The sequence below is a fragment of the Ochotona princeps genome, chromosome X (assembly GCF_030435755.1).
Source record: "Ochotona princeps isolate mOchPri1 chromosome X, mOchPri1.hap1, whole genome shotgun sequence".
Taxonomy (NCBI): domain Eukaryota; kingdom Metazoa; phylum Chordata; class Mammalia; order Lagomorpha; family Ochotonidae; genus Ochotona; species Ochotona princeps.
The window spans coordinates 93,675,711-93,701,623 of NC_080865.1; the positions used below are offsets into that span (position 1 = coordinate 93,675,711).

Sequence of the window (25,913 nt, forward strand, 5' to 3'; positions counted from 1 at the left end):
CTGAATGGTACCCTATAGCCTTTTCAAGGTATATAGCAGCCGGTCCGGTCCTGTATATAAACTAAAATTGAGATGTCAATGAGCTAATCATAGGTTGTGGTTAGGACTTGTTTTTTGTTATTTTGTTCTTTTTTTTTTTTTTTTAACATACTGGTTACTCAAAACCATGTCAATTCCATAATGTTGCAAATTGCTGTTGATGTTATATTGGGACTCTTAATTGACTGGGATGATATTCTACCAGCTCTGACTTCGGACCAGAAATGGTCTCCCCAAGAAACTGTTCAACCCATCCGGACAATAAGTAGCTGGACTCCATGCTTAATATATGTATGCAAGGAGGGAATCTTGATTGAATTTGAACTGTAATACTGCATCAAGGTGGAGGAATCAAGGGGGAGGGGAGGGGGAGGGGGAGGGGGATTCCCAAAGCCTATGAAACTGTCACATAATGCTAAATATTAATTAAAAATAAATAAATAAATAAATAAAAATTAAAAATAAAAACAAAAAAACAAAAAAAAAAGAAATATCATATCCTCCTTGAGCATCAGGGTATACCATCCACTTCTACATCTAAGCCACTGAGAAAACCCAGTTCTGACACATGTTTTCCACAGTCAGACCACAGATGCTACAATTTTCCCCTGGAGAATGTTCTGAGTTGTGAAGTTCTGAGTCTAGCAGTTCCGTGGGGGAATCCCCAAAGAAACCTCATCTGAGGTTATCTTGACCCAACTGTGTATGCTTGCCAGTATGGGGTCTGGCTGTGTCTATCACCCACATCAACCTATGCACACACTGGTAATTGCAATTGCTGGATCAGTTCTGTCTCCAAACCCATCCCTTACGTAAACCAGCAGATGCTGCAGTTCACCCCGCTCTGCCCCCGACACACTCGGCCTTCACGTACACCAGCAGGAGCTGTGACCTAGTCAGAGTGACTCCCAATAACCCCTACTAGGCCTGCCCCAACCCTGGTTCCTGTGCTTGCTGGTACGTGCAGCAGACTAGTCCAGTCTATCCTACATCCCATTCAGCTCTCCTGCATATCAACAGACACTGAAGCCTAACTCAACCCAACCGACCCCACTATCCAGCCCATATTCATGCTGGCAGATGTTACCATCTGTCTAATCAGGCCTGCCCCCAGTCCTGGTTCTCATGCTCACCAGTGGGGAGTTCCAGCCCATCAGAGAAGTGCCCACAGTTTTCCTACTGGGCTCACTCCCAGTCCCAGATCTTGCACTCTCCAATTGGTTCTGCACTCTAGCTTCACAGGGTTTGCCCCAGTCCCAGCACTTGCCAACTGATGCTGAAGCAAAGCCCACCAGCCTGCTGTTACTCTGACCTTTGTATACACCAGTGGGTACAATCAGCCCAGCCTGGCTCTCCCCCAGTGCAGTTCACATGCAGGCAAACAGGTGTTGTATCCCTGCCCAGGCTGGTCTGTCCATATCCCAGTTCACATACTTGCCTTTGGGGGCAGAGGCCCAACAGGGGAGTCCCCCCAGCCCCACAGTCCACCTATGGACTCACACCCCTGCCCTAGGTCCCACATTTCCTGATGAGCGCTGTGGCCCAATCTGGCATGGCCCGCCTCACCTCGGCATTAGCTGGTTGCTGCAGCCTGGCCAAACCTGGCCTACCCCCAGTTCCAGCTCATGCTGATGGATGCTGCAGCCTAGCAAAAACCAGCCAGCCACCAGTCCCAGCCCTAATATGAACTGGCTGTTGTTGTGACCCAAGTCGGCCTGTCCTGCACCCTGTTCTGCTTCTCAGGTCTGCCAGTGGGTGTTTTGAATTGGCCCACTCCCTGACCTGACCTATAGGTTGCCAGCAGGTACCATAACCTGGCCTGGTCTGGGCTGCTCCCAGCCTTCGTTCTTGCACTCACCTGCAAGGACTGCATCCTGACAGAAGTTTCCCAAGCTCATCTATCAGGCCTCCTCCCAGTGGCAAAACGTGTGCACACTGGTGGGTCCTTGGCCCAGCCTAACTTAGTCCACTTCCTGTCCTGGCTGGAACAGTGGCCTTGCCAGATTGACCTACACCCATTCTGATTCTTACTGTTGGTTGCTACAGCGCACTTACACCAGGTCCAAACCCAGACACAGCTCTTGCATGGTCCAGTTGGTACTGAGACCTAGCCCACCCTGTCCTATACCCTCTCTGCCTCATTTAGCCCAGCCTTGCACACCCCAGACCAAGCCCATACCCATGATGAGGTACACTGCAGTCTTGTCCAGCCCAGAACTCCACCCCCATTCTGGCTCTCACACTCACCAGTAGGAACCACAATCCAGCTGAGGTGTCCCCTAAGCTCCACAACCAGACCTGTTCCCAGCCACAGATCTTGCACATGCCAGTGGTTGCTCTGACTCAACTTGGCATAACCCATCCCCCCATTTTGGCCTTTGCCTTAGGATACTGTAGTCTAGCCAGTCAAGGTCGGCCCCCAGTCCCGACTCTGGCTGACGAGTACTGCAGCCTAGCCCTGCCCAGTCTGCTCCCACACCTGGCTCATGCAAACTGGTAGGTATGGTAGCCTAGCTTGGCGTGACCTGCACTCCAGGCTAACTCCTGTACATTGCAGTGAGTCAAGGCTGGCCCAGCCCTGCCCGGTTCCCGCCTTCTAAAACCAACCCACACACTTGCTGATGGGTGGAATTACCTTGCCCAGCCTGACCTACAATCAGGCCTGAATCACATGCTACCTAGTGGGAGCTATGTCCCACCAGGGGAATTTCCCAAGTTCCCCCACAAGGCCCACTCCCAAACCTAGATCTCACATGTGCTGGCGGGTACTAGGTTCTTAACCAGCATATTGTGCCCCCTCCGTTCCAGCCTTTGTATGAACTAGTGGATGTTGCAGCCCGGCCTGCTCCACACCCTATTCTCTGGCTTCACCCTTCCAGACTGCTCAGTCTCAGCCCCCTTGCTTACCTGTAAGTACAGTGGCCTTGTCAATGGAAATCCCCCAGAAGTCATTGTTCACCTGCAACATACTCCATCAACGGTCCTCCCTCCCACATCTCCATATCCCCTTCTCTGAGCAATTCATTGTCCCTGTGCCTGGGAGCGCATGGGTTCCCCAGGCCAGTCTTCCCAAGCCCAGTCTTCTGGTGAGGTGGCATGCTGGCCTGAAACTTTGCCCACCCACCAGAGACCCAGGATCATAGATGAGTTCCCAGACCCAGTCCTCTGGCATGCGTGCAGGTCTGGGACCTTACCTCTCCACTTGCCTGGGTCACAAGTGCATGTCCAAGGCCCCACACACAGCCTAAGGACACACCACGCTAGCCTGGGGCCTTTCATTCTCCCTTCACCTCCCACCCTTGAGATTGAAACACATGCGTGACCTTAGGCCCACTCCGACAGTCCCCAGTGAGAGTCCCCAGACCCCAGAATTCACCGAAGAAAGTGAAGCCCCCGGCGGCCCTGGCTCCACAAAGGCACTACAATTGACTTTAAAAAAAAAAAAAAAAAAAAAAAAAAACCTTGTTTGAAGGAGTTACAGAGAGAATGAGAGATCTTCCATCTGCTGGTTCACTCTCAGGTAACCAGAACAGCCTGAGCTGAGCCAGGACAAAGCACTCAGGCATGGACTGGTACCCATATGGGATACTGGCGTCATATGCAACACCTTTCCTCACTACCACGATGCTGGCCCCCATAGCTGACTTCTGGTCACATTGCAAGTTAGGGCAACTTTTCTGTCTGCAATCATAGTACTATAATTATGCATCATTTTTATCATTTAATACAGTCAATTTTAGCTAGTAAGATTAAGTTGAAATCATAATGTGAGCTGTATGCTCATCTATATCATAACACACCGACTAGATGTTTGCAGGATACAGAATATCTGGTGTTCATGTATATATCATAAATATTAAATATATATGTGGCATTGAATCAAGAAATACATCAAATAGTCCTTGGAAACACATAGCATATTTAGAACTTTGCATGAGTACGTGTTATACTTCTGAGCTTTTCAAAAAGGGCAAAACTTACAAAAAAGGTGAAAAGGCAGTGCCTTGCTGTAAAATCTATAAAGAATAAATGAGGTATATCATGTTCACACCCTTCACAATGTAAGCTTTCCATCAATATCCAACATATTATATTTTCATTATTAGTTGTGCAATGATAAATGTATTCAAGGCTACATATTTTCTAAGTATGACTTTCATTACATTTCACATTATTTACATACAATTTTCTTATTGAGAATTTCAATGTTGCTTGAAAATTTTCTATTTTAGTTTCAATTACAAGTCTTTTACCCAAGAGCTGTACAGCGTTACCATTTTCCTTGCACTTGTTGTGATTAGAAAAGAAGTTCCATTCAATTTCTACCTTGAAAGCCAATTTAGGATTTTTTTAAGGTTCCTATTTTATAGAATTTGGTGAATATCCTAAAATCCCTACAAAATAGGAACTCACTTGTGGTGCACATATTTAGTCTTGAACCTTTGGCTTATATTGATGTCTTAGGACTATAACTGATATTTACAAAGGGGCAGTGACCAGAGAAGTTGCTTCCTAGTCTGCCTCCCTACCTGTTTGTATTCCCCCTTCCCTCAGGAAAGGATGTTTTTGGTTTTGTTGTTGATATGCTCTGAAGATATTACTTAGTAATTACTGATATTGTGTGGGTATGGAGACTGGCAATTAAAAAAAAAGTACACTGAAAGACCTCAGAGTCCTGGCCTCTAAAAACGGTTGGAACCCAGGCTCATCCTCAGTATGCCATTGTCATTTTTTTTCCTGAGAGCAGAGAGAACCTGCAGCAGTCCCACGAAGGATTTTACAACTACGAATTTCCTTAATCTGCAGGGATTGTTTCCTAGTGTACCCCGGGTGTAGGCCAGGCTACACTGCTGGACAATGGAAAACCTACAAGGACAGCAAACTTCCCTCTCATTGGCTCACCAGTAGGGAGAGAAAGAGAAGCTTCCAACAGTGCCACTGTCTTGCATGTGCAGTTCCTGCGGCATTCTGAAAAGGGGGCTCAACTCATTCATGAGCTTCAATCCTGCCACCCTCTGTCCTTCCTAGATTAGAAATACGGGCTGAATAAGCTCATAAATAACCGAAGCTGACTCTTAAACCCTGGGCCCAAAACTGCCTGCTTCTTCTGATCTAGTCCTGTGGACATTTTGAGAAAAGAGTTCATTTCCTGGGCCTGGTGTGATGGCTCAATTGGCTAATCCTTCACCTTTAAGTGTCAGCATCCCATGTGGACACCAGTTCCTGTCCCGGCTGCTCCATTTTCCATTCAACTCCCTGCTTCTAGCCTGGATAAGCAGAGGATGGCTAAAACCTTGGGACCCTGCACCTGCATGAGACACCTGGAAATGGCTTCTGTCTCCCGGATCCTGGCTTCAAATCAGCTCAGCTCTGGCTATTATGGTCATTTGGGGAATGAAGTAGTGGATGAAAGATTTGTTTCTCCTCTCTGTAAATCTGCCTTTCCAATTACAATGAATAAATCTTTAAAAATAGTTCCTCTCTTAGCCTTTCTTTAACTTTAGTGAGCAATTTGCTCAGCCTCTGGTTCTGGGACGTCAATCACAGAGATTGGGGTGGTGGTTTCTGTGCTCACAGGCACATGTATAGATTAGCCTCTATCTAGTCTTTTCCAGCTGGCATTATCAGACAAGTCATCTCAGGGACCTAAATTGACCTTTTTCAAAAAAATTCTGAGCATCTTAAAATAATACAAAACCTTTTTTTTCAAATATTTATATTTAATTAACTTTATCACCTAACACAAGACTGTTATTATACACCTCACTGAACATGACTTTAAAAATCTCAGGTTTCAGGTCTTTGCTGAAGAGTAGACCATGTGGGACCTGTTTATCCCCTCCAGAAAATATATTCCACAGTAGTTCTTAGCCCTCTCTTCCCAGCCACATGCCCACACTGTGAATGTAGGGAGGCAGAAGGGGAACAATGAAGAACTAGAAGGCCTTTCTTTTTGCCTAGAACGGAGGGAGAGAAGCTCCTGCACTGTTTCCTGAGAAGGCAGAGTTCCTTTTCCTAAAATGCTGCTTGCCGAATTTTTCTCCAATTTCATCCACATAAACTGCTGAACTCTGGAGTGATTTGCTGCATAGCAATAGATAGTGGTAATGCTTTCAAGACAGATGCAACATTTGGCAAGACCTTGTGTAGGCCGAGAATTAGCAATGCAGAATTAGATTTTAAAGCCTTTAGAAAACAAAAAAATTAGACTCTAAAACCTTAATTTCATTTTTAAAGGTTTTAAAGGTTTTTTTTTTTTTTTAATGTCAATCTATACATCTATCAGCAAGCACAGAATCCACCACCCCAAATCTCTGTGATTGAAGTCCCAGATCAGGGGCTGAGCAAACTGCTGACTAATGTTAATGCCAGGCCTTTAGCAGGTAGCTGGATGTAAAGTAGAGCAGCAGAGACGCGAACCAACACCTATGTGACATGAGAGTATCTGGCCTCAGATTCATTTCTCATAAAAGACAAATAAAATCAGAATGAAGCAAATATGTTTGTAATTGCTAACATAGCCCTAAAATACACAAGAAAAAACGCACAAAATCGAAGTGTAAAGTAAAGACTTCAATAAAAATAGTTGGAAGGGAGATTGAATAACAGGTACCAAAACATGCTCCAAAGTAACAGTTTCTAGTATTTCACAACATGGAGCAGGGGGTCATCATAGTTCATAATGACATATTTTATTCTGTGTAAATTATTGGAGAACAGGGATTATTAGGCTACAAACATGAGGAAAAGATAAGGAGACACAAAGGCAGGTCACCAGGCTTGATTGGTTTTTGCTTTGAATACATATTGGAACATTGTGCCACACTCCATAAAGTACACAAGTGTTAAATGGTCATAAAAAATAATAATAGTTGGACACTTCAGTATCCCTACTTCAGTTATGAGTAGAACTAGGAAATGATCAGCAAAGGAACAGTAATTTTGAACAGCTTATCACCCAACAGTAAGAAACAAAATTCCTCTCAAGTGTACCTGTAACATTTTCTATAATGATCAGATACTGTGCCCGGCACTGTAGCCTAGCGGCTTAAGTCCTCACCTTGCACGCACCGGGATCCCATATGGGCACCAGTTCTAATCCTGGCAACCCTGTTTCCCATCCAACCTCCCTGTTTGTGGCCTGGGAAAGCAGTTGAGGACGACCCCAAGTCTTGGAACCCTGCACCCCTGTGGGAGACCCAGAAGAAGCTCCTGGCTGCTGGCTTTTGATTGGCACAGCTCCTATCATTGTGGCCAGTTTGGGAGTGAATCAATGGACGGAAGATCTTCCTCTCTGTCTCTCCTCCTCTCTGTATACCTGACTTTCCAATAAAAATAAAATCAATCCTTAAAAAAGTTCATATACTGGGCCATAAAATAAGCTTCAACAAATTTAAAGTAATGAAATCATTACAGCCACTTGGTGAGTGGACTAGCAGATGGAAGATTTTTCTCTGTCTCTCCTCTCAGTAGATCTGCCTTTCCTATAAAAATAAATAAATCTTTTAAAATAGAAGTATTAAATCCATGAATTCCATGTAGACTGAAACCACAGCAATTATCCCAGGAACCCCTGGACTGCCACCCTGAAGTAGAATACCTCTGTATGATTTGAGTGTTATTTTGTGTTTATTTGAAAGGCAGAGCTATACAGAAAGAGGGAGAGGCAGAGAGAGAGAAAGACCTTCCCTCTCCTAGTTCTCTCCCCCAAAATTTGCAACAGCTGGGGCTGAACCAGGCCAAAACCAGGAGCCTGGAGCTCCACCTGGTCCCCCACATGAGTGGAAGGTGCTCAGCCCACCCGCTGCTGCCTTCCAAGGCACATCAACAGGGAGCTGGATAAGAAATGGAACACCCAGGACTTGAACTAGCACTCATATGGAATGCTAGTGTCACAAGTGGCTTCTTAATGCGCTGTGACACAATACTGGCCCCTTGATATAATTTTGGATCAGTTAAAAGTAAAGCTAAAATCCTACAAGTCATTTTAAAACATGTATTGTTCAGTTCTTGAAGGGACAACAGCATCACAATACAAAGTTTAGAAGAGAAAGAGAACTGAATAAGTCTACAGTTGAATGCAGAAGATCAGTGTCAGAAAATAAGTATGAAAGCAATTGCTGGGGTGGGAAGAAAATTCAGTGTAACTACAATCATGACGAAGGCAATAAAGTACTTTACATGTCAGTGTAATGTACCATGCATGAAGATGACTGTTACAATAGGATTAATATTCTGCATGACACACTAAGCCTGAGGATGAGCATCTAGGGTCAGGAAAGCAAGCACAGGAAAAGGGTTAAGATTCGTGTGAGAAAATAAACAGGGAAATGATCATCATAATCTCTTAAGCTTTTCTGTCAGAAAGCAAATGCAAATTTGACAGCTGGAAGTATATTCAGATGCAATATGAGAAAACATGAATATTACCAACAGAATGCAGTTACGGTTCAGTATGACAAAACAACCTTAAATAGGACATTAATAAGGGAAACAATCATGAGGATAGCTACTGAACTGTGGTTTTGCATCAGTGTAAGACAGCAAGCATGCAAACGGCTACATGCATTAGGATCAGGTTTCATGTGAGACCATAAGCCGAACGACAACTGCTACAACAAGATTAATGTTCAGTATCAGATAACAAGCATGAGGACAGTCACAAAATTAGATGAAGATCAGTGCACGACACCAAGTGAAAGACATGACTTCAGGAATCAGGTAATTCAGGGAGAGACATTAGACATGAGCGTGGCTATTGAAAAGGATCACACTCTAGTGTGAAACAAGAAAGAAAACCACAGCTGGAATAAGGTGACATTTCAGAGTGATGAAGACAGCTGAGAAATGTTAAGGCTCAGTGTCCTTAAGAATACGATAAATAGTGTTGACTGTTGGAATATAGTTTTGAGTTAACAAGAGACAATAAGTCACTAAAAAAAAGTTAAGATTCTGTGAAGTAACACACATGATGGTTGCTGGAATAAGGTGACAATTCGGTGTTAAGAGGAGAAGCATAAAAATGACTACTGGGATAACTTTTATGGTTTAATACAAGACTACAAGCAAGAGTATGAATTCTTAGATAAATAGGAACTTAAATTTGTGACAGCTAGCAGAAAGATACCTGTGATGAGGTTATAGTTCAGTGCTAGAATTAAGCAGTTTCAATTTGAGTTTGCAAGTATGAAAATGATCACCATTTTTAAAAGATTTATCTTAGTTTTATTTGAAAGGCAAAATCACAGAGTAGGAGAGACGGAGAGAGGTCTTCTCTGCACTTCTTTACACACTGAATGCCTCCAGTGGCTGGAACGATGTCAAGCCAAGAGCTAGGAACTTCCTCCAGGTCTTCCACGTGGATGGAGGGGCCAAAGGACTTGAGCCATCCTTAGATGCTGCTTTCCTAGGTCACAAGCAGGGAGGTAAATCAGAAGTACAGCGGTTGGGACTTGAACCAGCACCTACATCGGATGATGGTACCCTGGATGAAAGACTAGCCTACTATGCCATGGTGCCAGCCCTAAAGTGATCACTTTTATAAGATTATGGTCTTCATAAGACCACAAGTATGAAAATAAAGATGGTTAATAAGGTTAATGTGTGTGATTACAAGCATGAAATGTAACATTAAAAGGTAAAGTTAGTATGAACATGGATAATAAAAAAGTTAAGATTACATGGGATGGGCTGTTTTGTGCTACAATAGGGTGAGCTTCTGCTTGGGATAGTTGCATCCCATATCAGAGTTCCAGGAATTGAGACCTGCCTCTGCTTTCAACTCCGCCTCTTACTAATGCACACACCAAGTAGCAGCAGATGGTGGATGAAATACTTAGGTTCTGGGGCCTGGCATTGTGGCATAATAGGTAAAGTCATCGCCTATAAAACCAGAATCCCACATGGGCATCAAATCATGTCCCAGCTGCTGTACCTCCTGTCCAGTTTCTTGCCAACAGCCTGGGGAAAGCAGCCAAATATTACCCAAATGTTATGTCCGTAAGAGTCATGTGGGAGATCTGGATGAAACCCCTAGCTTCTGGATTCAAGATGTCACCACCTTAGCTACTGTGACCATTTGAGGAGCTAACAAGTGATTGGAAGATATCTCTCTGTCTCTCCCTTACCCTCATCTTCTCTGTAACTCTTTCAAAATGAGTAAATAAATGTATATGTGTTTTAAAATTCTTGGATCTCTGCCACCCACATGGGAGACATGGATGAAATTCTGGGCTCCTAGATTTCTCTTGGTCTAGCTGGCCATATGGGCATTTAGGGAGTAATGCAACAGATGGAATTCTCTCTCTCTCTCTCTCTCATTAAATGTGAAAAAGAATACATTTAGGAAGAGTATATGTGAGGCTTTAAACATAGTTATTACATCTGGAATAATGTCAGTGTTCAATGTGAGGCTGAGTCTGAAGAAGATCTTGGAACATTCCAAGGGTAAGTCTGGAACAAAAAGCATTATGATAGGCAGTGATGTTTAAAAAGTTAACATTTTGTGGGACTCAAAACCATAAAAATGACAGCATATAGTGTTTCCAAGCACCAACAAAAAGCTACGAAATGACTGCTTCAGTAAGCAGTAAGCAAGGAAAAGGAAAAAGGGTCAAAGTAAGAGATAGGCAATTATGATTATGACAACTAGAAAAAACAGATAAAACATTTGCGTAACTGCTGGAATAGGAATAATATTTGTTTTTGAACAAAGAGGCATGAAGATGACCTCTAGAATAAGGATAAGGTTCCGTCTGAGAACAGAAAGCACAAAAATTATGGCTGGACATGTGGGAGACCCAGAAGAAGCTCCTGGCTCCTGGATTCGGATCAGCTCAGCTCTGGCAGTTGTGGCCACTTGGGGAGTGAATCATCAGACAGAAGATCTTCCTCTCTGTCTCTCCTCCTCTCTGTATATCTGACTTTCCAATAGAAAATCTTTTAGAAAAATGATGGGTGGAATAAGTTCTAACTCAGCGTAAGGTAAGGAAGATGAATATGACTGCTGAAATAAGTTCCTGGTTCAACATTTCCAAGATGATGAAGGGAAATGATGGTAAACTCCAAGATGGCAGGAGGCTAAGGCAAGTGCATTAGATTCTGCACCGACATTTGGATTAAGAAAATCGGAAGCTAATTATGGAATGAGGTAAGAAAGACACTACTTCTTGGGTGTCAGACGCTCTACGAAGATAATCCCTTGTGACTGCTGAAGCATCCCTGGTAGCAAGACTGGATTCTGTTCCACGACTGAGGTTAGTCAGTCTTGATGGTCAGAATAAGAATGATTCAAATGTCCTTCCAACTCAGATCAGAAACTTTACTATGAGTGAAACAGGATTTGCAGTTCCAGCTGTGTCTGCAAAGCAAGCAACTGGACCACAGTGTGAGGGAGATGGAGATTAGGAGTACTCAATCCCTAGACTCCTGCAGTTTACTTTCTATAATCTTGTCCAGTTCATTCTTCGCATATGGCAAAGTCTTTGCTAAAACGATACATAGATCAAAACGAGGAGAGAGACGGAGCAGAAAGAGGTTCAGAAGTCCCATACTTTAACTTTACTGCTGTTTTCTTTTTTTCCTTTTTATTTTTCTTTTTTTTTAATTTTTTTTTTTGAAAAAAAAAAAAAAGTTCCAAATAGGCTGATTGCTAGCAAGGTAGCAGAGAGAAAGCATGGTGGGATATTGTTTTATGGTCATGTCCACAAGTACTTGTGTTCCTCCCACATGCTTGGGAAATCTGAGTGAAGCTCCAGGCTGGTCCTCGCTTCTGCCTGGCCTGCCCCCAGCCATTGTGGCCATTTGGAGAGTAAATCTGGGATACAGAATCAATTTGTCTCTCTCTCTCTTTCCTCTCTGTCACTCTATGTTTCAAATAAATGAAATGTCTTTAAAAAGTTAAAGATCAAACTTCACTTAAATGAAAAATAATATTATATCATGACTGTTTCGTATAATATGCAGACATACCAGCTTCTCACAGTAGCATTCCACCACAGGGCAACATTTCACTCCCACACTAGGTCTCAGATGCTCTCACTTCTCAAGAGTCTACCTCCTGGGGCCCGGCGGCGTGGCCTAGCGGCTAAAGTCCTCGCCTTGAAAGCCCCGGGATCCCATATGGGCGCCGGTTCTAATCCCGGCAGCTCCACTTCCCATCCAGCTCCCTGCTTGTGGCCTGGGAAAGCAGTTGAGGACGGCCCAATGCATTGGGACACTGCACCTGCGTGGGAGACCCGGAAGAGGTTCCAGGTTCCCGGCTTCGGATCGGCGCGCATCGGCCCGTTGCGGCTCACTTGGGGAGTGAAACATCGGACGGAAGAACTTCCTCTCTGTCTCTCCTCCTCTCTGTATATCTGACTTTGTAATAAAAATAAAATATTTAAAAAAAAAAAAAAAAAAGAGTCTACCTCCTGGGATTCCTTCATCATCTACTCTTTTCCACTTTGAATCAAGATATCTTTCTTTGATATTCCTAATTAACTTTCTTTTCCTTCAGATCTCAACTAAAGCTTTCAAATAATGTACCACAGCTATGTAGCAGTTACTCTGAGATGATCAAAGTGGTTCCATATTTAAAAATCAAACAATGCAATTCACCAAATTAGTAGTTTAAAGAAGAAAAATATTGGAGCCAGCGAGACGGCACACTAGGCTTGCCCTCTGTCCTGTGACACCAGCTTCCCACATGGGCACCTATTCATGTCCCAGCTGTTCCACTTCTAATCCAGCTCCTTACTTGTGAGCTGGGGAAAGCGAAAGAGAATGGCTCAAGTTCTTGAGACCCTGAACCCACATGAGCGACCCCGAAGAAGCTCCTGGCTTCGGATTGGCTCAGGTCTGGTCATTGCAATCATTTACAGAAGAAGTCAGTGGATGGAAGACTTCTCTCTCTGTTTCTCCTTATCTCTCTCAATCTGCCTTTCAAATAAAAATAAATCTTATTTTTAAAAGGAAAAATATATGATCAAATTAAAGGGGATGTGAATTTTCCACCTCAAAACATACCATTTCAGCATAAAGAACAATGTCACAGAGGAACTGTCCTCCCTCCCTCTATCTGCACTAAAGCAGGGCGTATGAGCTCTTTTGTAAAGGAGATTTCCATTTGTAAAGATGCCCCACTCTTCTGTACTAGAAAATGCAGAGCATCACCTAATCACCAGAGAGGAAATCAAGGTGAATCTGCATAGGTAACCCTACTAAGCAAAAACCTTTATTTATGATACATTTCCTAATTTTCTTGCCACAGTATGCCACCCCTAGGAGTTCAAACCTCAGTTATCTGTAACTTCTCCACAATTAAACACACTTTGTTAAAATTATATAAACCTCCCCAGTCTAGACATGTCTTTGGGTTTCTTTGTTTTTACCACTTTCATGAGAAGCCCTCATACATATGAAACTTAAACTGTCAACAGCAGTAAAATCTGTACCTTTTTTTCTCCTGTTAAAACTATCTTTAGTCATTTAAATTTATGGGGCCCAAAGCCCAGAATCTAAGAGGATAGAGTAAAGTTTTCTTCTAAACTAGCAATAAAAGTATAAAATGCATTTGAAAAAATACAATGGTCATTCATGATTAAAAAACTCCATTGGGGCTGGCTTTGTGGCCAGTGGGCTAGATTGCCAGCTGTGACAACAGGCTCCCATACGAGTGTCAGTTTCTCTGGCTGCTCTGTTTCTAGCCCAGCCGCCTACTAACACACCTGAGAAAACAGCTGAAAATACCCTTGTTCTTTGGCCCCATGCTATTAGTGTGGGAGAACTGGAGGGAGTTCCAAGCCAGGATCCAGCCCTGGCCATTGCAACCATTTGGGGATTAAACCAGTAGATGGAAGATTCTCTCTCTGAAATCCTGCTTTCCAAATAAATCTTTTTTTAAAAAATCATTAAATGAAAGGGAACTTCACCAACTTGGTAAAGAGCATCTGCAGAACATTTATATCTAACATCAGGCGTAGAGAAATGGTCTTTGAAATAACTGATATGCCACTTCACCTGACTAGAATGGTTGAAAGTAAGAGGAAGTCATTAAAAAGTTTTGCTGTGGGCCCAGCATGGTGGCCTAGCGGCCAAAGTCCATGCTTTGAATGCACTGGGATCCCATATGGGTGCTGGTTCTAACATCGTTGTAGCCACTTGGGAGTGAATCATCAGTCGGAGGATCTTCCTGTCTATCTCTCCTCCTCTCTGTATATCTGACTTTTCAATAGAAATAAATAAATCTTAAAAAAAAAAGTTTTGCTGTGGGCCCAGCACAATAGCCTAGTAGCTAAAGTCCTCGCTTTGCATGTGCCAGAATCTCATATGGGCAAAAGTTCCTGTCCCTCTTGCTCCATTTCAATTCCAGCTCCCTGCTTGTGGCCTGGGAAAGCAGTCGAGGATGGCCCAAAGCCCTAGGACCCTGCACCCGTGTGGGAGACCCGGCAGAAGTTCCTGGCTCCTGACTTTGGATCAGCTCAGCTCCGGCCACTGTGCCCACTTGGGGAGTGAACCAGAGGATGGAAGACCTTTCTCTGTCTCTCCTTCTCTTTGTAGACTGACGTTCCTTTAAAAAGAAAAATATTTCAGATGATGCTTACATAGTTGATAAGCATGGGAAGGATTAGCGGTCAGGGAAAAGTGGGTGTGATCATTGTTTCCAAGTTTTCCATTTCTTTTTCCTGTGTCTGGGAGGAGGGGAGAGGTAAGTGGAGAAGCATGCCCAGCCTCCCGACCTTTCCAGTACCCAGCGATGGGAAACAGCCACCTGATATCAACCCAGGGCCCTGATGTGTACGCTCCAAGAGTCTGGCCAGGTGGTTTCGATAATTCTGAAACGTTTGTCAATCTTGCTGATCCAAGGATGACAGAACATGTTCAAAGTCCATTGGCTGACATACTTGACCTTAGGGTCTCCATTTATCCTGATATTTGCTGCCATCGTTTGGCTTGGGTGGTTGTCCAATTTGTTCTGTCATCCTTCCTCTGGCATGGTACCAGATGTCCTCCACAGGCCTCACTGGGCTGCCATATCCTGCATGTGGATCTGCGCCAGCCGCCCACTACTCTGTCATTTCCAATGAAGACGATCAGTGCTCGCAGGTGGGTCCTAGGGCTCGGGCCTGGTGACCCGGACCCAGCCAGACCCCCAGCCCCAGAGCCTCACAGACCTTGCACCCACCACACAGGCAGGCTCAAGGACCCAGTACTGGCGACCCAGGCACAACCGGACACCCCTCCCCCAGGGCTCATGGACCCAGCACCTACTGCACGAACCCTTAGCTCCCCAACCAGGCTTGTTCCGAGCCACAGATCTGTGTGTGCCGACGGAGAGTGCTGTTCCACATGGGTGAGCCCACATACTCCCCCACAGATTTTGCCCCAAGACCTGATTCACTCCCGTGCTGGTTAGTGTCACAGATCAGCTTCACACTGCCCGTTCCCTGTTCTGACTCTCACTGGTGGGCTCCATGATGTAGCCCTGGAAATACGGTCATTTTGTCCATGGAAGACCCTCAGAAGTCGTTCCTCAACTGAACATGAACCCTCAGGTCCCTGCTTGCCATCCCCTAGATCAAAGGTAAGTCCACATCCCAAGTCCTGAGGTCCCACACTGCTAGGCGGCCTGAGGGCCTCCCCCAGGGAGTCACACCAGCCAGCTGATGAAACTCAGTTGAGACGGGAGAGCTTTTTCCAACAACTTGTGCTCCAGTAACTAGACACCCACCAGGCAAAAGTTGAAACTAGGCCTAAATCTGAGCCTCGCAAAAATTCACCTCAAGGTGGACAAGGCCACACAGAGTGATACTACCAACTGCTGGCAAGAATGCAGAGAAACTGGCTGTACTTGTCAGTTGCTCCCGGGAATACAAAAATGCTGCAGGTACTCTAAAGGCAACAGTTTGGCAGTCTTACACAATCTACTTGGCAATGGAATTTTGTGTTCATAAATGCAAGCAAATATTCACGTGGTCAGAAATTAAAGATGTTCCTGCCGTGCTTCACAGGTGAATGGTTTAACGACCACACCAAGGAATACTACTTATTAGCAAAAAGAAGTGAAATATTAACATTTGACTTTACCAAAAACTTTGGTGACTCCCGGGGAATGATGCAGTTGGAAAATAACGAATTCAGAAAGCTTTGTATTTATGTATCTCAAAGATACTGTAGGTTCCACTTGTATAACATTCTTAAAATAATAAAATAAAGAAAAACCCATAATGTTAAGAGAGAAGAGCAGGCTGATTTGGTTAAAACAAGACAACAGGAGGGAAATTTGAGTAGGGCAACTGGATTGTGACCATACCAAGATCTTGGTTGTGCTATTGTATCACAGCTTTGAAAGACTATTACCACCATGGGAAACTGGATAATAAATGTATGAAATATCTTTGTGTTTTTCTTATAACTGCATGTAAATCTGCAGTTTTCTTTAAAGCTTAGTTACAACATCAATTTCAGTTCACTTTTTTCTCAGTTACATATACTTTATTAAGTAGGTAGTAATTAACACTCAGCAATTTTTCTCTTCATCAGATGTTTCATCCCCTTTCGCAACTTTTGGTCCTCGAGCTTGAACTTAGAGCTTTACTCATAATGTGGCTTTCCTAGTGTGTTGCATTCTGAAGTTCTTCTTATGAATCTAGCCCATACCTCTGTCTCTTCGTCAAAAGGTACAGAACACTTCTGCCAAACTGTGCAAATTCTTCTCTTGGCTCCTTTAAGGATGGGCCCCAAGGAATTTTTCTGACAAAAGAATCTGGCACCCTTCATTGGAGAGGCTTCCAGCTTTAGTCAATCTCAGGTCTACATAGTAACAACGAGCATCTGGAGAACAAGCAGTTAATGTGTATTTGTTAACCACACTATAATTTCCAGTCACTCCAAAGACGATGAAATAGATACAAATTTAACAAGATATGTACAAGATAATTGAGTGTAAGCACTAATAGGTAGACTAAAACAGTCCCTTTGAGTAATGAAATGCTTTTGTATTTTCAAGTGTGGTGATGGTTACAAACAACTTTACACAAAATTATAATGCTAGAGTTGTACATGTACACACATACACGAATGCATTATTGCAAATTTTTAAATGATGAAAGCGGTAGTATGTCTGTAGTATAGTTAACAGTAATGCGCCAGTACCAATTACTATATTATATCTCCAAAAAAAGGCATAATTGGAGGAAACAGGATGAAAGGTACAGGGCGTTTTATGTAGTGTTTTTGCAACTTCATGTAAGCTTACAATTATTAAAAAATAAAATGTTGAAAAATAAATGACTCAGTGGCTAAACCCTCACCTGTAGGCACTGGGGTCCAATGTGGGCACCAGCTGTTCCACTTCCCATCCAGCTCCCTGCTTGTGGCCTGGGAAAGCAGTCGAGGACGGCCCAAAGCCTTGGGACCCTGCACCAGTGTGGAAACCTGGAAGAGGCTCCTGGCTTCGGACTGGCTCGGCTCCAGCCACTGCGGCCACTTGGGGAGTGAAGCAGTGGATGGAAGACCTTTCCCCCTCTCTCTCCTTCTTTCTGTAGATCTGTCTTTCCAGTAAAAATAAATATTTTTAAAAACTGCTTGGCTTTAAAAAATAAATAAATATGTAAATAAATAAATAAGAAGAGGTCAAGGAGAGGTTATCAGAATAATGTGAGGGCAAGTTTCTGAAACTTCTGCTTAAGGCAGTCTGGAACAAAGGTTTTCTATGAAGCATAAGGCAATTTGTGTACCTTTTTTGGAAATAATTTTACATTTTATGGGTAATATATAAGTATGGATACACATACAAATACATAAAGTGTCTGCATTCTTACTCCCTTAACAGAGGCGAGCAACGTTTACCAATTTAATGTATATCTGCCCTAGAACTTTTAATACATTTATTCTCACGCACAGGTGTGCTGTAGATAAAATCATGATGTCACCTAATAACTTGGTGGCTCTCGAACTGTTCATTTTATGGAAAGTAAAGGAAAGGAGGAGAGGGAAGGTAGGCAGGCAAGAAGGAAAAAAAAAAAAACTTGATCAAACTTGATCATGTCTGCCAGACAATTGTTCAGTGCGTGTCTGTGTTAGCTGGCTCCCTTACAGGCACACAGAAAGCACTGAGCTGTGCAGCTCCGAGGATAAGCAAGCACTGGAAGACTTAGTGAGTCGCCCTGGTGACCACTGTAATGGGTCACAGTGAATTTACTTCTTAGTGACTTGTTTTCAATATGACGGTAAGGAAGAACAACAGTTGCCTTCTTCATTAAACAGCCTGCAAAAACCTGGTGGGCAGGTTTTGTTGTTTTCTGTTGCTTTCATCTCTTCAAAACACTTTCTTCTGATTAAATCATCCAATGACTCATAGATCATACAGCAGCATCATTTTCTTCAAGAAGGTTCTTGATTTTCATTTCTTCAGCTACACGTTAGTCATTTAGTAGCATGTTATTTAACTTCATGGTGTTGTTAATTTCTTTTTTTTCTCCCTGATGTTGATTTTGTTTTGTGGCTTTTCATTTAATGGGACGGACAGTAGCTGTGTAATGGAAACTGTCATATCTAGAAACATGGTGTTTAACTCCATGGCATTGTAAATTTCGATTTTCTTTCTATTGTTGATTTTGTATCATGACTTTTCATTTGAGGGGATGTACAGTAGCTGTGAAATGGAGACTAACATCCAGTTGTGAGGATGCAGTGTGGTATGCATTTCTACTTCCAAAGATGGACTCCCAATGAAACTATTTACTATGTCTTGACAATAGGATGCTGGACTCTCTGCCATTGTCCATGCCCGCAATGATGAACATATGACTGTGTATGAAGAACTATATTTTAGCAATGATATAGAGAAACTAGGTGGGGGGAGGGAGTTGGGGAGGGGATAAGGAAAGTGCCAGTAGTCTATGGAACTGTATCATAAAATGATAATAATAATAATAATAATAATAAAATGTTTTTAAAAATTTAACAAAAAACGGGTCAGGTTTCATTTGGGTTTCTATATAGATCAGATGAAAGCACGAATGGCCATTTAAGTACAGCAACAAAAATGAGGTGAGTAAAAGCAAAGGGAAGATGTCAAAGAACAAAGGACCCTGGGAAAATTCACCAATAATGACGTGCACGGAGACAGTAAAGACGCCAGAAAGCGGAAATGCACGCGCGTGGCGCTCGGTGCTGCTGACTGCTCGCGGCCAGTGCGCGGACCAGAAACGCGAACAAGGACAAGACAGAGCGCTGGGCCACCCAGAGAGCAGCTGTTCTAGGAGAGGACGGCGGGGACCCTGCGGCGCCGCCCGCCCCGCACCTCGCGGGCTTCCTGTTCCCAGAGAGGACGGCGGGGACCCCGTGAGGCGTGAGCGCGGGGCCGCCCAGAAAGCTTTCCGCACAGAACCCGGAACCCGCACCGCGGTCCGGGCCCTGCGGCACCGCCTGCCCCGCACCTTGCGGGCTTCCTCAGAGTCCGGACAGCAGCTCAGTGCGCAGGCTCGGAGAACACAGGCCCTGTGGGCGGGGCTGTGGGCGGAGCGGTGTGAGTGGGGCGGGGCTGTGCTAGTGGGGCGGTGCAGTGTGGGCGATGGGTGGGGAGATGGGCGGAGCCGTGTGGCCGGGGCTGAGCCATGTGGGTGGGGCGGGGCGATGGGCGGGACTGTGTAGGAGGGGCGGGGCCCGGACCCTGCGGCACCTCCCGCACCGCACCTCGCGGGCTTCCTCAGAACTAGTCCGGACAGCAGGTCAGCGCGCAGGCTCCCAGAACACAGGCCATGTGGGCGGGGCGATGGGCGGGGCTGTGGGGGGAGGGGAGATGGGCAGAGCCGTGTGCCGGGGCGGAGCCGTGTGAGTGGGGCGGGGAGATGGGCGGGCTGTGTGGAAGGGAGAGCCCAACAAGCAGGGCGGACCCAACAGACGGGACAGGGCTGTGTGAGAGGGCGGGGCTGTGTGGGAGGGAGGGTCCAACAGACAGGGCTGTGTGAGTGGCGGCGAGGGGGCGGAGTGCTGAGGGTGGCTAGTCGGGCAGGAGGAGGAGGAGCCCGGGAGGAGGCAGGGCCCGGGGAGGAGGCGTGGCCCGGGGAGGAGGCAGAGACCGAGTTGGAGGCGGGGCCCTGGGAGGAGGAGGCGGAGCCCGGGTTGCAGGAGGCGGAGCCCAGGGAGGAGGCGGGGCCCGGGGAGGAGGCGGAGCCCGGGTTGGAGGAGGCGGAGCCCAGGGAGGAGGCGGGACCCGGCGAGGAGGCGGAGCCCGGGTTGGAGGTGGCGGAGCCCGTGGCAGGCGGGGCCCAAGAAGAGGCGGGGCCCACTAGTAGGTGGAGCCCTGACTGGAGGAGGAGGGGCCCAGGAGGAGGCGGAGCCCAGGCAGGAGGAGGCGGAGCCCGTGGCAGTAGGGGCCCAGGAGGAGGCGGGGCCCGGGGAGGGCGGGGCGCCCAGTCCTCCCGGCGCCCACAGGGGTGTGCACGGCGACCCTGGCGGCCGCCCTCTGGGGTCCGGGCTCCCGCCGGGCGGACGGTCAGTGGGTGAGGACGAGGGGCGGCCCGGACCCATGGCGACGTCGGCGGCTGTGCCTGCGGCGGCGGCGGCGGCCCTGTCTGGCTTGGCGCTGCGGCTGTCGCGCTCGGCCGCGGCCCGCGGCTCCTATCGCGCCTTCTGCAAGGGGCTCACGCGCACGCTGCTCACTTTCTTCGACCTGGCCTGGCGGCTGCGCGTCAACTTCCCCTACTTCTACGTCGTGGCCTCGGTGATGCTCAACGTCCGCCTGCAGGTGCGGATCGAGTGAGCGCTCGTCCCGCCCCGGCCGCCGCAGGAAGCATGGCGGAGTTGCAGGGGAACGGCCCAGGACGCAGGCTGGGCGGCCCAGGACCCCCGGACTCCGGGTCCCCGCGGCTGGGGCGCGCGCCGCCACGGGCCACGGATCGCCAAGAAGTTCGAGGGCCCAGGTGCTTCGGGCTCCACATCACCGGAGGTCCCGCCGACCTGTTGCCACACATCGACCACGCTGGACAACCTGGAGAAAGGAATTCAGCTGCTGTAAACCCTGGGCCTGCCAGGACCGGAGCAGAGAGGTAAGGCCACCGGTGTGTGTGGGGGGGGGGGGGGCGTCCAAAGGCCTCAGGTTGGTGGGCGGTGAGACGGATTGCAGTGGGAGGGTAGCTGGAGGCCTGAGATTGGGGGACGATGGGAGGGGACAGATTGGAGTTGGGGGTAGCGAGAAGCCTCAGATTGGGGGGGTGAGAGGACAGATTGGAGTTGGTGGGCAGTTGGAGGCCCTAGATTCAGGAGGGTGGAGAGGACAGATTGGAGTTGGGGCAGCTGGAGGCTGCAGGTTTGGAGGGGGTGGGAGAGGACCGATTGCAGTAGGGGGGTAGCTGGAGGCCTCAGGTTGGGGGGCTGGTGAGAGCACAGATTGGAGTTGGGGCAGCTGGAGGCCTGAGGTTGGGGGCAGTGGGAGGGGACAGATTGGAGTTGGGAGCAGTTGGAGGCCTCAGGTTGGGGGGCAGTGGGAGGGGACAGATTGGAGTTGGGGCAGCTGGAGGCTGCAGGTTTGGGGGGTGGTGGGAGAGGACAGATTGGAGTTGGGGGCAGCGAGAAGCCTCAGGTTGGGGGGGTGAGAGGACAGATTGCAGTAGGGGGGTAGCTGGAGGCCTGAGGTTGGGGGGCTGGTGAGAGCACAGATTGGAGTTGGGGAGCAGTTGGAGGCCTCAGGTTGGGGGGCAGTGGGAGGGGACAGATTGGAGTTGGGGGGGTGAGAGGACAGATTGGAGCTGGGGGGCAGTTGGAGGCCCTAGATTCAGGAGGGTGGAGAGGAAAGATTGGAGTTGGGGCAGCTGGAGGCTGCAGGTTTGGAGGGGGTGGGAGAGGACAGATTGCAGTAGGAGGGTAGCTGGAGGCCTCAGGTTGGGGGGCAGTGAGAGCACAGATTGGAGTTGGGGAAGAGTTGGAGGCCTGAGGTTGGGGGGCAGTGGGAGGGGACAGATTGGAGTTGGGGCAGCTGGAGGCTGCAGGTTTGGGGGGCAGTGGGAGGAGGATAAGCAGTGGAAGGAGCTGACAGGTTGGGATCACAGTGCTGGGGAGAGGTGATAGGAGGCCATAGGTTGGGTGGGGGCAGCCTGGGTGGTGGGAGGAGGCCACAGGCTGGATTAGTAAGGAGGCCGTCAGGGCTACATTGGGTTGGGGGAGCGAGCAGTTATGGTAGCAGCTAGAGTAGAGTTGGGGGGCAGCCTGAGAAAACCAGCCTGCTAAGCTTCCCGGATGAACTGGGGGAAGGGGAGGCAGCCTGGGTTCTCCTCTGCTCCCTGTTAAGAGTCCATTGAGAGTGAGGGGAGGCGGTGACCTCAGCATCTTGATCACCAGCGGACAGATAGGGCCTCCCCTCCTGCCCATAGCACGGTCCCAGGGGACCAATCCTGTCACTTAACCCCCAACAAGGAGGGCAGTGGATGGGGGTGGGGACGGAAAGGGCTTGGGGGAGGAAAGAAGAACCTGCCCTTCGCCTGCACACTTTGTGAGTGGGATAAGATAAGAAGTGTGGTTCTCTTCTGAACCAAACCCCAGATCTGTCTCTTCTGAGCCCTCAGGCCCTTGACGCTCCCTGCAGCTCCCCCACAGTCCTTCACAATCTGCCTCCTGTCTCGACTTTGGGTCCTAGAGATGGACAGATGTCCACCTGCTCCTGCTGGTTCCTTTTGCAAACCCTCGCCCCTGTCTGAGGGCATCCTCCTAACCAAGGCACTTGAAGACAGGGAAGAGGCAGGTTTCTCCCTATCCCCTCTCCTGGTGGCCGTGTCTACCCCTGCTCCCCACAGCTCCTGACAAGATTGCCTAGCACCCTACAGGCCCATCCTACAGCCCTGGGTGCCCGAGTAGCCACTCTGTACTGAAGGGACTTGGGGAGATGGGAGGAACCCCTTGAACAGACAGCAGCTCTCAGGCGCGGCAGGGGGAGCAGTTGGAGAAAGGAGATGACAGAGAAGGCAACATGCAAACAAGACCATCTCTGGGCAGCCTGGCAACTTTAAAGTCTCCATCTCTTTCTCTTTCAGGAATTGGCTTTTGTATGTGATGACCAGCTGCTTCTCCGGCCCTGGCATGTGGCAGGTCCCTGCCCATGGGTGTCCCTGGCCTGGCCCTGCGTTCAGAGCAGCTGAGTGAGGGTCTGCCCTGGAAGAGGGGAAGGACCTCCTGGGTGGAGATCCTAGCCTGGACAGGCGCCCAGAGTGATGGAGTGGTCTGGGAATCAGGTCCTGGCTTGGGGAGGATTGACGTGTTCCCTGGGCACCAAGGTCTCCTAGCAACTCCCTGGAGGAGTCATGTTCTCCCTTCCCAGTGACTGGGGAATCAGGCTCTGGGATGGCGTGGGGTTTGCTCTTGTCACAGTACAAAGAGATGGAGCTGAGGCTGTTTCTGTGTCTTCTGTGCCCCGCCCTCCTCCTCAGTTCTCCAAGCTCTGGCATTGTACGGTCAGGAGGGGAACACAGGGCTCCCAGGGGACCCAGGACCAGGTGTAGGAAGTCCAGGGAACTGCCTTTCCTGGGATTGGTATAGACAGTCACAGGCAAGGCTAGAAGGGCAGTGCACTGAGATGGGCGGGGGTTCGGGGAGGGCAAGAGAGATGGGTCTCAGAGCTGCTGGGGAGCCAAGTGCCACCAGAAAACCTAAGCTTCACACCCCAGCCTTGACCAGAGACTTTTCTGCAGTTTTGTAGCACAAGCCGGTCAGCAGGGACAGTAGTGGTGGCATGCTTCCTGGGACCTGATGTAACGGGGAGGATCAAGGGTGAACTGTGGGGTGTGATGAGATTGGGACCCATGGCATGACTCCATCTCTCTGTCCCTGTCCCCCAGGCTCAGCTCCACATTCCCGAAACCACACAGGAGAGCCTCATCCAGATGGGCCTCGATGGGTGCTGGAGGTGCAAGGTGTGCTGCACAGTGGCGTCCCCGAAGGGTCACGTGCGGCCCAAATGCAAGCCAAGAGAGAAGAGACCCTGGCCTTCACCAGCCGTCCTGGGTTGGTGGCTTGAAGCCCCTGTTCTGAGTTCCTGGGATGGAAAGCTGCAGCGCCCTGCTCAACTCTAGGGACAGAGTCATCCAGGGATCAAGCCCTGTGCCCAGAGCTGGGGTCCTGGGCGAATTTCTCTGTCTGCCTCAAGAGTGGGTAGTGGCTGGCTGCCACATGACCCCGTGCAGTTGTCCATAGCCACATCCTGATGACATCCTTCCTTTTCTAGTCCTTCTGGCCCCCTCACCCATGGCTGCCCTGCCCACCAAGGGTCACCTCTGGGAACCTCTCAGCACAGCTGTCTGGGGGCAGTTCCTGAGGGACAGAAGTGTCAGAGGGCTGGAAGGGAGAGGAAGAGCCAGGGCCTTCTTGGGGCTGCTACATTGATGTGGCCCCTTCAGAGCCCTGCCTCACATGGGGGACAGGGTCACCGACTGCAGCCGTTCGTGGGCCAGCCTGGAATGGGGAGGACGGCTTTCCCCTGAGTGTGCATGCGCTTAGTGTGAGAGTGGGGGAAAGGAGCTGTCAGGGTGCCCCAGCCTTCCTCCTGCCAGGGGTTTGCCTAGGACCAAGGCTGCTGTTCCCCTACGGGAAGGAAGGGGTGCAGCCTCAGGAGCCACACCCCAGGGCAGCCCACTGCATGAAGATCCTAACCCAGTTCAGAGTGGCACTGTGCTCGCAGTGGCTTTGGCCATGGCTGTCTTGACCAGAAGCTCTTGGCCCTCTGAACATCGTGTTCCTGCCTCCATTGGGCAAAGTAGTTAGCAAGCCTCTGCCTTCCTACGCTGTTCTCGCCACCGCTTTTCCCGCGGGGCCCTTGCCGCATGGCAGGGTCTCCATGCACTTTATATTTATTTGCAGTCAGTTTTCCAGGCGGTGGAGCTTTGCACGTTCAGATACCAGCCTGAATGATGTCTGTGTTCTGTGTGTGAGTAAGTATGTATTGGTCTGTCAGGTGTTCTTGTTTCTGTTGTTGTTGCACTGTTGTCTCTAAGTTACAAAGAAAAGTCCTGAGTCCAGGACCCTGCAGTACCATCTCGAGGTCTGTTTCTGGTTGGGTGAGATGCAATAGCCTTGGAGGAGGGAGGCCCAGTGGTGAGCTGTTTCTCCCATGGCCTTGGGCCAGAGCTAGGGGCTAAGGCGGAGCCGTGGCAGGGACAGCCCCCTCTTCAGTCTGCTGCCAATGGCCCAGCCTTGACAGCAACCACTACCCCATGAGAAGCAAGCAGCCCAGCCACTGGCTCGGGAGGTGGCAATTGGCCCTGCTCACTTCCCATATTCAAACACCTGAGATCTAAGTCTTTTCCATTGTTGAGTCTGACAGTCAGTCAGACCCCAGAGTGGGCAGGGGTGAAGGGAAGTGACAGACCCTCCACAGGCACTTTGTGTGTCTCAGAGTCTTCTATAGCAGCAGGTGGTCAAGTCCCCACTGCCCTCCGGGGACAGGCCTCGGGGTGCCTTGGGGAACATATGCACCCGTGGGTCCTGGAAACCTTTGCTTTCCTACCTTTCACCTCAGGCCCAGACACCCAGCCCCACTGCCATCAGCTCACTAATGAAGCAGGCCAGGGACTCTGGGGCTGGAAGAGTTGGCCAGCAGGTAAGAGACTGGGGAGGGGGCAGGAGAGAGGACTGGGGAGGCCTGTGGAGGAGAAGGGCAGGACATTGGTGGGACATTGGGGTACATTGGAAGATGGTCGATGGGCTCCCAGTGTGAGACATCTTGAAGAGGCAGGACCAGGTTCAGATAGGAACACAGCCTGAGGACGGGGCCCTGGGAATACTCATTGTCACCACCAAGGGCTTTCCAGAGGGACAGAGCACCCTAGAGAAGAACTTTCCAATAGCACTGGTGGCCGTACTCAGTGACACAGTCCTTGAGTTCCTGGTCCTGTGTTCACACT

The 25,913-nt window shown here is 48.4% G+C and overlaps 1 protein-coding gene across 2 annotated transcripts; it reads left to right on the top strand.

The window, feature by feature from the left end:
* Nucleotides 1-20,429: 20,429 nt before the first annotated feature.
* On the top strand, nt 20,430-25,144 carry SMIM10L2A (small integral membrane protein 10 like 2A). 2 transcript variants are annotated; one of them, XM_058658498.1, is made up of 3 exons: nt 20,807-21,074; nt 23,052-23,106; nt 23,859-25,144. In XM_058658498.1, exons 1-3 carry the CDS (start codon nt 20,821-20,823, stop codon nt 24,084-24,086), a joined length of 537 nt encoding a protein of 178 aa, XP_058514481.1. In that variant the 5' UTR covers nt 20,807-20,820; the 3' UTR covers nt 24,087-25,144. The 2 variants fall into 2 exon arrangements, with proteins under 2 accessions (XP_058514483.1, XP_058514481.1); XM_058658500.1 differs by lacking the exon at nt 23,859-25,144 and having other exon boundaries at nt 20,430-21,074; nt 23,052-23,404.
* The last annotated feature ends 769 nt before the right edge of the window (nt 25,145-25,913 follow it).

What these genes read in the sequence shown, in the direction of transcription:
- SMIM10L2A (XM_058658498.1), top strand. Translation starts at nt 20,821, where the DNA reads ATGGCGGAGTTGCAGGGGAACGGCCCAGGACGCAGGCTGGGCGGCCCA. An exon ending in GCCAGGACCGGAGCAGAGAG is followed by an intron (nt 21,075 to 23,051) that starts GTAAGGCCACCG and finishes TTTCTCTTTCAG; the next exon opens with GAATTGGCTTTTGTATGTGA. An exon ending in CCGGCCCTGGCATGTGGCAG is followed by an intron (nt 23,107 to 23,858) that starts GTCCCTGCCCAT and finishes CCCCAGGCTCAG; the next exon opens with CTCCACATTCCCGAAACCAC.